Source organism: Vigna umbellata, chromosome 2 (assembly GCF_029865625.1).
Source record: "Vigna umbellata cultivar VRB3 chromosome 2, Vumbellata_1.0, whole genome shotgun sequence".
In the NCBI taxonomy this organism is placed as follows: Eukaryota; Viridiplantae; Streptophyta; class Magnoliopsida; order Fabales; family Fabaceae; genus Vigna; species Vigna umbellata.
This window is the reverse complement of record NC_142166.1, coordinates 50,894,259-50,908,112: the sequence shown is the minus strand read 5'-3', so window position 1 is coordinate 50,908,112 and position 13,854 is coordinate 50,894,259. Positions and strand designations below refer to the sequence as shown.

The 13,854-nt window shown below is 30.4% G+C and overlaps 1 protein-coding gene across 1 annotated transcript; it reads right to left on the bottom strand.

The window, feature by feature from the left end:
• Window positions 1–2,156: 2,156 nt before the first annotated feature.
• LOC124826873 (putative cytokinin riboside 5'-monophosphate phosphoribohydrolase LOGL10) lies at window positions 2,157–4,594 on the bottom strand. The gene is made up of 7 exons (XM_047299820.2): window positions 4,296–4,594; window positions 4,107–4,204; window positions 3,995–4,025; window positions 3,815–3,914; window positions 3,272–3,342; window positions 2,696–2,839; window positions 2,157–2,572 (listed from the first exon to the last, which is right to left on the bottom strand). The coding sequence occupies exons 1-7, from the start codon at window positions 4,419–4,421 to the stop codon at window positions 2,477–2,479; spliced, it is 666 nt and encodes a 221-aa protein (XP_047155776.1). The 5' UTR covers window positions 4,422–4,594; the 3' UTR covers window positions 2,157–2,476.
• Window positions 4,595–13,854: the final 9,260 nt, after the last annotated feature.

Here is a 13,854-nt window from a genome sequence, read left to right as displayed (position 1 = left end):
GTGAAGAAAAGTCAGAAGGAAACAAAAGACTAAGCTATAGTAGCTTCTGATTTGAATGAATAAAGGGAGAAGCAGACGAGAATGTTTACTTTTGGGTTCAACAGGAATTGCTGTGGCAGAAAGTTTATTGTTTTACCCAACAAGTCCAAGCTTAAGTTCGTGATGGTCGCCAAACATTCAAAACGCTAATGATTTTGTTCTTTCTTTTCACAGAATTCGGAGGCTACGTACATTCAAACATGCTTTCTCGTATACCCACTGCATTAAAATTCCGAATGTCGACTCTGTTTGACGGTAAAACTTGTGTGAAAATGGCAAAGGAACACGAAAACGGAAGCAAAGTTTGAAGTCCGTATACACATAAATTAGTGAAAAGTAAGGAAAAGCTAAACCTGATTCTTTTGGTGGGGCAGCCATTAAATTCATTACGTCACCATAAGCTATCTATCAGCACAGCTTAAACAAGACTTTATAATGAACGTTATAATCACTTTCTTTTGGTTTGCTCTTTAATCTTTTTGACCGGCATAAAATAAAAAGGGAAGAAGAAAGACGAATGCACGCAAATAAAGACTACGAAGACGTGATTCGCACCGTCACTGTAAAATTTATGAAGGAAGATGATGCTTATCCAATGCTGAAAAAGGAGAAAAAAAAATGGAAAAAGAAAAAGTAATGGAAAGGTAGGCCAAAAGGGTTTTTTTATTTCCTTTCCATACTCATCCCCTTCCTTTTCTCCAATAATGAAAGAAATCGCAACGTGAGGAGTTCCCATTCATTCTAGTACAGTACCCAAATGCCACCTTCACGTGCTCATGCATTCCTTCTGGTTCCTTGCCCCTCATTCATTATTGCACACTCTCCTATCATTTTTAGTGTTTCAAAAATGGTCCATTTTTTCACTAAGCAATTTAATCTTAACGACTTCGTAGGTTCATCCCACCTTATAACACCTGTGAAGAACTCCGTCCACAACAACAGAGACACTTAGGTTCGGAGATATCACATTATGCCACCGACAACATCATCCGATCAATAAACACCAACTGCTTCTTCATCACCAAAACTTACGTAAATCTTTCAATTTTCTTTGATGTAAACACGTAATAATTTCAAGACATTTTTCTTTGATTTTAACTTTCTTTAAAAAAAAAAGATTTTATCCTTCCCTTCTGTTTTGTACACGGGGCACGTCGTAAGTTGTCGATCGAGTACGGCCAAGAATAGGTTTCCTTTCACCTCTTCAATTATTCAAGATTCATCGACAATAACTTCATCCATGCTCCAAAATGGCTGCTTCAATTATGAAGCTGAAGTCTCCAAAATGTTCCACATACTGTGTTGACAAAAATAATGATGTAAGCCAGCATCATGAATTAACCATCGTTTGTAGTTATTTCTTTCACTACAGTGATCTCGATGGGACTGGCTTTTGTCCCAAACATTCAAAATTGATAATATGAAAAAAGAAAAAAATAGAAACTAATTTTTTATGCACATCAGTGGTTAGCATGATTTTTAAAATAACAAATAGAAAACAATAAAGTCGTTAATATAATAAATATGGTTATAGGGGATCCGTGTGTACATATATAAATATTTAAAAAAGAAAAGAAAAGAGTATAAAGATATTTAGGGTAAGGGGAAGGACCCACCGTTGCTCCCCCTTGAATATACTGCTGCCTATTTCCCATTCCTCTTATAGCTAATAATAGGATCTTCCTTTTGAGATGGTAGGAAGTGATAACTATTAGTAATATAAATTTCATTTACATTATCATTTCTCTTCTCATCCTAACTCTACTCATTCATTCATCAAATGGGTGGGTCCATCCCAGAGGGACCATAGGGTTGGTTAGAATAAGACTCAGAAAGTGTGTCTTTTTTTTCTCAAAAACGAGAAAAAAAAAAAGAATAGGGTCCCGTCGCCGAACCCACACATCAAAAATAACCCTCATCACATCATGGAATGGAACCTCATCATGTGATTCACGTCAACATTCCAACCATTTTTTTATTTTTTATTTTTAATTTTTCTCACTTCTTCTTCCCTCTAATTTCAACGTGTCATCATTGTTCTCCATCCACCACAATCTTTCTCTTAAGACCTGTATTAAAAAACTGCTTAATTATATTTATATATGAAACTCACAGCATTACAAATCAATCACCGACACGATATGCATTATATAGATATATATCTGTATTCATATATGTTCTTCTTGGAGCATCGAAGTCAAATTCTAATGCACAATTAGTTGGTAGCTAAGAAATGAAAATACATAGTGGTCTGAGGCGTTAAAGCCAAACAATCAACAGAGAAAATTGCAGAGTGAAAATCTGGAATTACAAATCCACAGGTGAACTAAAAACCTATTCTGTGGAACATTTTAGCTGCTGAGGTTATACTTATACACTAAATTTAAGATCAACCTAGGCTCCTCCTTAGTGTTGTTGTCGTTGTTCTATTTTTCAGTCAACGGGAAATATCTGACTTTGCAGTGTTAACTAACTGTTGCTCCATCTCCCAACTTAGCTTGGGGGCCACGCCACAGTGCTCGGGGACATATTCCTGTTCCAAGTGGAAAATCAACGGTTCAGATAAATCGGATTCAACCCACCACGTTCTCCCACGTGTGCATATATCATATACTCTACATAACATCAAAATTATTAAATAAATATTATCATGTACCTCAAGTTTGCACATGAGGTCTTGGGCAGTTTGGGCAGAAACAATAATGTGACGGGCAGCAGGTGTTACGAAACCTTCGTCCACAGCTTTGTCCATGAATGCCAGCAGCGAGTTGTAGTACCCATCCACGTTCAACAACCCCACCTGTAACCAATTCACTCCCATCACTTTTCTTCCCTTTTCATTATTAAATTAATCTATTACTTAATCCATCTTAATTTTTATTTATTTATTTTTTCTCTTTTAACATTGTTTCGCCTTCCAAAAATAATCATCAATTAACTACTTCTCTTGTTTGAACAGTAAACACCATCATTCTGTCTTTTTCTTTGACTTCCCCAAATAATGCCTTTTATTACTAGTTAATACGCCCTTCATTTCGCTAAATAAATTTCCTCATGTATTAAGTGACGTGAGCAGCCAAAAAAAATATAATTCTCCACTCTATCACGAGAAGAAAAAAGGGCTTATTTGTACAAACTAAAATAAATAAATAAACGTTTTAATTCTGTTATCTTAGAGATAAAAGACTTTTAAAAAAAGAACTTTTTTTTTGGTTAATTTCGGAAATCTTACCGGTTTATCGTGGATACCTAACTGAGCCCAGGTGATGATTTCCAGTAGTTCTTCAAGGGTGCCATATCCACCTGTCGGAATATAAATTTGCAAGGAATTATTATTACTGCCAATACCAGGAATTTCATAGGAATCACCGCCACAACCATTTAGATTATACAACCCATACGGTTGACAGTTACAGAAACAGTTATCTTGGAAACCGATTTCGATTTCGCAAAGAATGTCAACGGCGAAGGATGAGAAATTAAGATGGGCGTATTCATTATTTATACATATACAAACCCTTCTTTTTCACAAACAAACATTAAAAAATTTGCTTTAATTAATATAAAATAAAACATAGACGGGAATAAAAATCATTGCAAGGGGTGAAATAATTTGAGGTTAAGAATGTTACGGTTTGAAAAGCAATAATAAGAATAATAATAATAATATATATAGGTATATATATGGAGAAGAGAATTTTGAAAAAAAAAAAAGAGAAAGAGGAGAATATGAATATGATGGAGAAAGAAGAAGAAGAAGGAGAAGAAGAGAAACCTGGCAGTGCAATGAATGCATCGGCCTGTCGGGCCATCTCTGCTTTGCGTTGGTGCATGCCCGATACAGCTCTGACTTCTCCGACACTCTCGCCGGTGATCTGAAGACATTATTATTAGTTTTTGAAGGAATTGATGAGAAAAGAAAAATATGCAAGTTTTATTAGATAGTATAGTGTACCTCTCTTGCATTAAGCGTGTTTGGAATGACCCTGTAGCAGCGAGAAGATTGATTAGCATATTAAAAAAATAGAGGAAGAAAGAGACGGAAGAAGAAGGGAGCGGTGAGTTACCCTAACACGTGGCGTCCACCATCGTATACAACTTGTGAGATTAGACCCATCAAGCCTATGCTTCCTCCTCCATACACCAAGTCAATCTTCCTCTCCACCTACACAACATTCACAACAAAAGTCTGAATATTTTTGTGTTTCTTGTAAAAATTAAGGTTGTGTTTGGGTTTGTGATTAAGATATACTTGCCAGTTGTTTTCCGAGTTGAACAGCAGCGAGCTGGTAGCTGGGGCTTTTGCCAGGGCTGCTACCGCAGTAAACACAGATGCGTCTGAACCTAGACTTGCAGGGTGATTGTTGCGGTTGGGCTTCCATGAATAGAGCAAGTGAAGTGAAGGAGAACAGAGAATAATAATATTAGGCAGAAAAAGGAAAGTAAAGAAAAAAAAGGAGTCAGCAATCACTGAGAAGCCAAAAGTGAGGGGGAATGAGAATTGGTGTCATTGCTTCTCTTTATAGTCACTCTGTGTCATAAATAAATATGAGAATGAGAGTGCCATGCTACCCACACATGACATGATAATATTCACCATGTCATATCAATTTCTCCATCACATCTCACATCATCTCATCTCTCATCTCTCATCTCTCATCTCGTCTCCAGACATATTCTTCCTTGAATCTGATTGACACTCACTCCTCTATCCTTTTTCCTTTTCTAGTTCTCCGTATATTCCTTTTCCAAATTCCGTCCATTATACATTTCTTCTACAGTTATATATCAGATTTCATAATTCCTTTCTAATTTCCTAAAACATTTTAACACCTTAAAAAAACCTTCATCAAATAAACAAATGTACAATGTCGGTACGTCACACGTACGACACTTTTCTCATATTAATATTCTTAATTAAATGTTATAATATCTTTGATGCAAACAAAAAGAAATCCCAGTTAGCAGTTGGTATGTGAACAGAAATCATGTTAAGGCTGTAATGTTTTATTTTTTTTCGTTATGATGCACGGAGGCACACTGTACCTAGAAAAAACCTCATGATATCAAGCTATTGGAGTTTCTTTGCGGTTCTCATATATTCGTACTATATCAAACCGCTGTGCAGTTCAGTGGCCCAAAATAATTGTCCTTCTCCACCATTTTCCTTAAAAAAGTAAACGGAGGATCATCACGACCATTTCAAATATAAAAACTAAATACCTTACACTCAAACAAACGTGTCCATACAAAAATAATTAACCAAGGAAAATATAAATTGACCTAACTTTTAGTTTAATTTTGGAGACACAGAGTATTAAAAAAACGAGGTTAATTAATTTTTATGTGTTTTATTTTTCATTTTCGGGTGCAGCACGTTGTGAATTGTTTAAAAGTTTCAAATGCTCGATGATGTTAAAAGTATAAATATAGGAGTCCCAGTACTTGGGAGTTATATAAGCACACGTGAATGTCACGTGAAGTCTCGGATGTTGTCTGCCCGGCCCGTGATTCGTGAATTGCTTGGTATGGAAAAAAAACCCAGAGGAAGGCATAAATATCTGGAATATAATTTAACTCTTCCAATCATTCTTCTAGAGGACACGTTATTTCTTACTCTCGATCAAAAACATATTTCTTTCCTAACCGAATAAAACATTAATATTTATGTGAAAAAAAAAATAACTTATAAAATATTTGTAAAGTATCCTCTTTTCATAAAGCATGCACACATTAACAAAACATTTAACGTCACTCTTACGTTGTTATAACTGTAGTGTTGTCTTGAATTGTTTGTGGATCAGTGGAAATTTTTTTTTATGGACCTACTGAAAAGATATCCGATAATCATAAGTTTTATTTTAATTTTTAATTTTTGAAAGAATGATAATAACAGCTGTAGTGGTTGTTGCATGTAATAGAGGACCAAGCCTACTGGGCCTGCCCGATTGCCTATCAATCACCATTGTAATAATGCATAAAAGGGACATTTCCTAACAAAATTAAAAACAGTAAATCAAATTCACATGGTCTTATATCTACTGAATTAAATAGAATCTCTTCCACTGAATAATTAAAACATTTTTAATGATAATTTTGCAATCTGGGTATCCAATATCATTAATGATGATGTTGTACTTAATTTAGTGGATGATGGAAAGAAAAGGTGGTAGTACTTTGAAGTTTGAAGTTTGAAGTTTGAAGAACAGGTACAGTGGCATGTATCGTCTTTGTCAAGCACTCTCACTGCTCAAATTGGATACGTTGCTAATTCAACCTATTTATGAACCTGTCATTTTCCAACTTAAGGAGCAAAGAATGTTTTACTAATATTCCATTCACTTTTACATTTTTTATTTTTCTTTTTCTATTTTTTCCTTTTTGGTCACAGCCTACTCACTTTACACATATCTATGTGGATAGAATGAGAATAAAGTTTATGATAGGAAAATGAGAATACAAAACTTCAACTATTGTTGCGTTCTTTTCCATTTCCACTTTCTTAAAACTGCTTTCATATTTAGAGTTGGATGACGGAATCTTGGTTTTTCAACTTACGCGAAAAATGTCACGTTACTTTCTGAGTTATTTTTAACCCTTTTCCAAATATTCTCCCTCGGAAATAAAATAAACCCGCGATTTCACATTCACATTGCACAAAACATTCGTTGAAATTTCTAACGCCAAACATGAATAAAGAATAACTTATGTTTTTTCTTCTTCAAACTAAAGAATTTCCTGTGCAACAAACCAAATATGACCTGAAGAATATTCATGCCTATTTAACGCACATTTTTTTAAAATTATTTTCTTTTAGGGCGGTGAGCAATGTCAACTTTGTTTTCAAAATACAGTCTTAATTTTATCACGAGATTATTATAATTAAAAACATAGTGCTTTGAATAAATCATTTACAATCAATATTCTTAAGAAATGAATGTACTAGAACAAAGATTGGTAAAGTATATTTATTGCAGGATCATAATTTGGTCATAAAATTAAGATCTAAGTTTTGTAAGACTTTTCTATTAAAGTATGTTAACATGGTATAAGAATAAGACCTTTATATGAATATATATATATATATATATATATATATATATATATATATATATATATATATATATATATATATATATATATATATATAGTTTTGAAAATGTATATTTCATCCAACAATTAAATAAAATATTATTGACAAATTAGTCATGTAAGATCTTTACATTATAATAATAATTATAAAAAAAAATTAAACATAATGATGTGAAACAAGAAAATCCAGAAAAAATTAAATTGAATAAATAGTAGTATCTGAAACTTCTTGAATTGAAATAATACTATTATCTCTAAAAATAGCTCACTAGTCCAAAATAGACATATTAAAACATGCTATTAAATTGGTGGTAGAAGAAGTGATGTAACACTAGCTCAATGTTTTAAGAAAAAGAAAAAAACTTTCTTCTATTTTTTAGTTAGAGTTTTACAAAATTGTTTATTTTAGACTCAAAAGCTTGATTCCTCCTTTTTTTTTCCTCTCTCCAAAGGTTATGTTTAAATTGAAAATATAGGTGTGAGTACTTATATTTTGAAAATTTATTTATTTTTTCTTTCCTGAGAGAGTTTGCAATTTAAGAGTTCCAAAAATTTGCTAAAAATAATAATTTGAAAGGACTTTTCCACAAGAGTCAATTTTCATACATGACTCAAGTAGATAGATATTTAGTTTTTCCGACCTATGATGTAGAATAAGAAAAGAGGTCGGTGGCCCCATATTATTATTATTTACGAGTTTTATTATTTTAAGGTAATAATTCACATGGTTAATTTATACGAAAAGACAAAATAGTTTCATATACACTTGTTGAATAAAAAAGCAACAAAAAGCAAAACTGAAATATTTAGTATAATACATTCATGTTTCTCTCTATATAAAAAGGCGGGATCAGATTAAATATTAGTTTATATAATTAAATAAATGAGATTTTTCTTAAAATTATACAGATGACCAAAAAATAATCCTAGTTATTGAATATTTTAATATCTGTTTCTAAATGGGTCAGGTATTGGGTAATATGCTATCTAACCCGTAAATACAATTAACCATAAAAAATAATAAAAACTTATTTTTTAATTAAATTTAATTAAAATTTAAATTAAATTATATTTTATTAAGTTAAATTTAATTAAAATTAAATTAAATTTATATTATATTATATATCTTTTATAATTTTATTTAAATCTTTTTAAAAAATATATAATCATTTTTTACGGATACTCGCAGGTTTTAAAATATCTGTAGATATTTTCTAAGCACGTGGATTGAGTTATGGATAAATATTATTTGTATCCAATCCGTTATCATTCTCATTAAGAGTAAATACTTGATTATAATAAATTTACTATGATTTGACTTAAGGAGAAGATGATATAACATCAAATTATTTAAAATGAGATATGTTCTATTCTCTATTTCTGTACTGTTTTTCTTTATACCAATGATAAAACAGTTTTTTTTATTTAAATATAAATATGGTTTTAACTATTTTTACTTTATTTAATACTTTATGCTAAAAGATTTTAACGTTTTTTAATGTCTGTTTTTTTAGTTAAACCATTATTTGTTGTTACTTTTTACAATAATAAGATGATTTTCTTTTACTGCTTGTTTTACTATATTAACTAAACATTTTAAGAAGGTTAAAGAATTAGTAAAGTATAATACAGTATTTAGTTTTGTTTTTATAAATAACAATGGAGAGTTTAATAAAATGTTTGTTAATTTGCATGAAGCATGGAAAGTAATTAATTAATAAGGTACGAATCAATTAATAGATTGTTAGCGGTGGTTTATGCACTGTAACTATTAGGTTGTCTAAATACGCTATTCAATTTATTCAGTTTGATGTTATGGCTGGAAATTACCTATATTTTTAAAAAGAAATATAATTTTATTATCTGGTTTCATCTAATTTTAGACCTGCGAGTCAGCATATTTTTTTATGTAACTAAAAATTAAAAGAAAATGCCACTAGGCTATACAAACAAAATTATGGTATATAATTAAAGTTTAATATTTAAGAATAAGATACATTATACAATATCTACCTAAGTAGATATATCATCAGTTGAGTGTTTCTGCCGCTTCATCAGTTGAAGTGTTTACTTTTTAAATTTTTTTATTTTAATACAATTAAATAGAAGATAGTTTTTAATTAATTTCAAAATATATTGATTTTTATATTTTAAAATATATTAACTTTTTTAACTTACTAAAATTAATAACTTTAAAATTTAAATACGAAGAGAGTCTAAAACAGAATCTTTATCACATCAAAAAAATTAGATAAAAAAAAATATTTTTATGTAATTGACTTTTTTTAAAACTTATTGGATCTCAGAACTTTAATACGTACTTAATTAGAGTAAATCTTGGAAGTGATAACTAAAAGTATAATGATACTTTGACAACATCTTTTTATAATATTTTAACACTGTCTACGTACGTGTCATTATGTGATTAGTTTATATTGATATTTATGATTATTATTATTGATTGTGAAATAATTTTGAACCAATCATAAAATAACACATAAACAGTGTTAAAATATTATAAAAAAATGTTGTGAAAATATAATTATATTAATTAAAAATAGGCGCGAAAGGAGCGGAGATAAGATTTTAGTCCCCAAATTGCAAGGCATGAATTAAGTGGCGGCAGTTAAATGATGTGATGTGATGGTATACATATAAATTGATGTCATAATCCAATTTTATTTATTTATGATAATATTGAAGATTATGGTAATAAGTAGGTACCCCATAGGAGCTGGTTTGCAATACGATAACGCCGCGTGGGACATATCTGGTGCCTTCCAAATGTTGTCCCTTTGGAATCCCAATGCCACGCTCTTCCTTTCTCTTCCATCTCTTCTTCTCTTTTACTTTGTCTCTTTTCTTTCTAATGAATCACATCATAAAATATTATTTTTCCTTTTCCTTTTCTAAAACAAGGAAAGGCATCAAGTGCTTCCAAACACAAAATAGGAATGAATCTTCTACACCTCAATTCAAACATCCTATCTTCTTGTCTTACGTCTTCCTGCAAAATGTAAACCACACTACCCTTTTCTTTATACATTTTTTTTCATATAAATCTGTTTTTTTTTAAATAAATTACTCCAAAATTATTGTAAACGCAACTGTCCTTGAATATATAATATGTGAATGGCATGATGAATATGAGGCTGTCTCTAAAAGGCATGCACATCTGTGCTTGGCAGAATTCAACAGACACTCATTCATTCCTTTTACAACTCGTGGGTGTTAATTAATCCTACGTGAATGTGTGAACCTTAAATTGTTTAATGTTGTTGTTCGTTCACAAACGAGAATCGCGATTTCGGTGGTCCTTTCACTGCGCCTTATTTATATATTTACGTGGATTTCTTAAATACAATATCTAATTACTATTATATAGTCTTAGGAGGAGGCATTTGCGTGTGCTAATTTGATCCTTCAGAAAAGTCAAGTTCCTGTTATTTTCTTAACACATTAATGAAGATTATTCGTTATTCAAGACTTTCAGCTCTTACTGGCATGGTTGTCCAAGGCCACGAAACTTCTTTTTCTAAAAAATTAAATAAATTAACATCTTTTACGACTTTTTCATGGCTTGTCGTTTCACGTTATGGATGGAAGAAGAAATTCACTGATTGTTGAAAAACAAAGCACCAACGTGGGTCAGAAAAGAGACACTTGGCATGCTTAGCGTTGAGAAACTCTTTTTCCAAAACAACCATTTTAAACACATAATAACTCGTTAATTATCTCCGTCACACTTTTGTGTTGTTAATTATATAAAATACAGATTTTTTTTACAAACGTCTTTCTCTCTCCTTGTCTCGTCGTTATCTCTTCAACGTTAACCTTTCAAAATGAACTTATATATAAATTAAAATGCTTTCGCTTTCTTTTATATTATAGTTTAAAAAAAGTATTTAATCAAGCCTAAATTAAATTTTTTTTAAGGATTATATTTATTATTTAAAATATTTCAACTCTATTTATAACTATTTTTTTCTCCGTTTAACTCTCTAGAGAAAGCAAAATTTTCATACATATTTCTATGTTATTAATACACTCGGTGAGTTCAGTTTCGATATATAGATTCATCTGGCATAATCGCATTTACAGGATTACTTAATCCATTAATTGAGTGAGTTTAACCGATCCTTAAATTAACCGTTATAGTCACTTCAGGCATTTATTATTTGAGTTTATGAAATATCATGTAATGTTCTTGATTATACTCGTAAATATTATAAACAATAGTCGGAAACTGGTTAATAATGGATTATTTTTTTCCAAATTAAATAAAGTGACCAAATTTAGAATGTTTGAAAATAGTTTGACGCTTAATTATACAATATTGAATGAATTTAAATATGTGAATTATATAAGATTCCAAAGTCATTAATTAGTACGATGACACATCATTAAATGAAAGTATAACTCCTTTCTACCTTATCCATTAACATTAATTTGAGTTTTGTTTTTTCAACAAAGTCCAACACAATGCTCTAAGCTTTAGACAGTGCCGAGAGGACTAGAAACAGTTACCAGGATTCTTCAGCAACCTTCACTCTAACAGTAACGTATCATGCTGCTGCATATGTAATGATAATAATACAAAAGTTAGAGGAACTGCGTACGTATACGAACCGTATACGGCGCGGTCCGTTACCCGTACTACATACGTACAAAAGGTATCTGAGTTTGAAGACAGGGGGTCTCTCACTCTGGCAACGCCCGACACATACAACCTGTGACCTCTGACTGCGATGCATTCGTGTGTTTGATTGCTTTGCAATCATTTTATATAGATTTGTTGTTCAGTTTCACTTCCCAATCCCTGTCACCAACTGTTTAAAAACGCGTTCACTTGTCTCACAGTACACGTTTCAAACTTAATTGCAACTTGGAACCACACACATCTACTAATTCCCATGAATATATATCTTCACCTCATTGCATTTTGAACACTATATATGTGTCGGTGAAACTTAATCTATTCTATATAACCTTATCACTTCAGTACTGTGTAATACATCAAACATATAAGTAAGCTACTGGTGCCAATTATTTTTAACTATACCAACAGGTTCTGATATGACATGAATGTAACTCTGAATAGTTAGCTTAGAACTGGTTGACGAATTACTCTAAATTTTCTCACACTATTATCTCTAAATAAATAAAGGCATATGAAAAATGATGTTGACAGTAGATTTGAGAAGGTAAACGAGCTGTGTTGGTAGGACACATATGATGGACTAGCTCAAAGAGAGAAGATGCTTGTATTTGATGGAAATCTCCAATGTAAAATCAATTTGTAATATATATATATATATATATATATATATATATATATATAAGTTAATCAATTGAGTTAAATTTAAACTCTAGTTAATTTGATATCAAAAGTATGAAAATTAGACTTTATCTTAACAAAAGTTGCAAAAGTTTGTTTTTGATTATATTGTTTTACCCATTATCTATCCAATATTTTGATAATGACATTATTTAAAAGTTTAATCAAGTAAAAAAATAAACAAGATGAAATACAAATTTTAATAATGTGTATGATTAAATTATAGAATTTTGAAATTAATTTCTATCGTATTCAACAACAACAAACACACTTAGATATAGTCATGGTAAGAAAGAACAAAAATATTTTATAGATTTAAAATAAAATACATATAACGAATTCTTTTTCCCCGTGCAATTTAATATTTTCCCCAGAAAACAAAATAATAAAATGGTATAGTTACTTCAAAATAAGAATACATATTGACTTTTCCTTGTATTTCTAAATCCTTAAACGTGAGTCCGTAATGAATTTCAAGAGCTTGGAATTTTTTTCTTCTAATACATTTGAAACGCGAAGATTGCTTAAATTGTGGTGTTCCATCAATTACGGAGAAACTCCAACAAGGTTACATCCAATAAACTATACTGATGTTTATTTGATTTGGATAGAAGGATGGAAAATAAAAGGTTTTTATCTGGATTGGATTGAAACATGGAAAATAGAAAATGAAGAAAAAAAATAAAGGAAGAATAAAAAGGAAAGTATTTAGATTAAGAAAAAGAAAATGAAAATAAGTGAACAGAGAAATACATTTATTTATCATTGATAAACTTATTTTTAACTTGTTAGTTTTGTTATAATAAATGCATAAATATTAATATGAAGTCGATTATATGTAAGTAGTTATAGTATAAAATATTTTAAACATAATTAGTTATATTATAAATATTAATAAATATACGCAAATTATTCATGTGAATTTCGTTATATTTATGTTGAAAATTTACGGCATGTAATATTCTTGTTTTTTCATTTTTAATTTTTCAAAATTTCTTTCTGTTTCTTTACCTCTTGACTTTATACTTATATATATTGAAAATTTGAGATGACATTTTCATTTTGTCTCGTAATCCAATTTTTCCTTTTCATTTTTTATTCGAGTGAACTGATTTCTTAATTCTAGTCAATGGGCTCTGATTCGTGGACATCCCAGATCGAAGCCCATATGTATAGTAATACAAGCCCAAGCAACTTGCTAACAAAAAGGGCTGAAAAAAGGCAGAGGAACCAAATGAAAACGAATTGCTCTTCAGAATCGATGGGTGTATTTAGAAAATAAAATACAGATTTATAACTGAATATTAATATAATAATCTCAAGAATTTTTTTTATCACAAATAATAAATTCATAGATAGATTTTAATATTAATTGTAATTCAAAT

Bases quoted from the DNA above. Each gene is read 5' to 3' on its own strand.
- LOC124826873 (XM_047299820.2), bottom strand. From the start codon at position 4,421: ATGGAAGCCCAACCGCAACAATCACCCTGCAAGTCTAGGTTCAGACGC. The intron at 3,343-3,814 runs GTTTCTCTTCTT...ATATTCCGACAG, and splicing joins TGCATTCATTGCACTGCCAG to GTGGATATGGCACCCTTGAA. The intron at 2,840-3,271 runs GTAAGATTTCCG...AATTGGTTACAG, and splicing joins TAGGTATCCACGATAAACCG to GTGGGGTTGTTGAACGTGGA.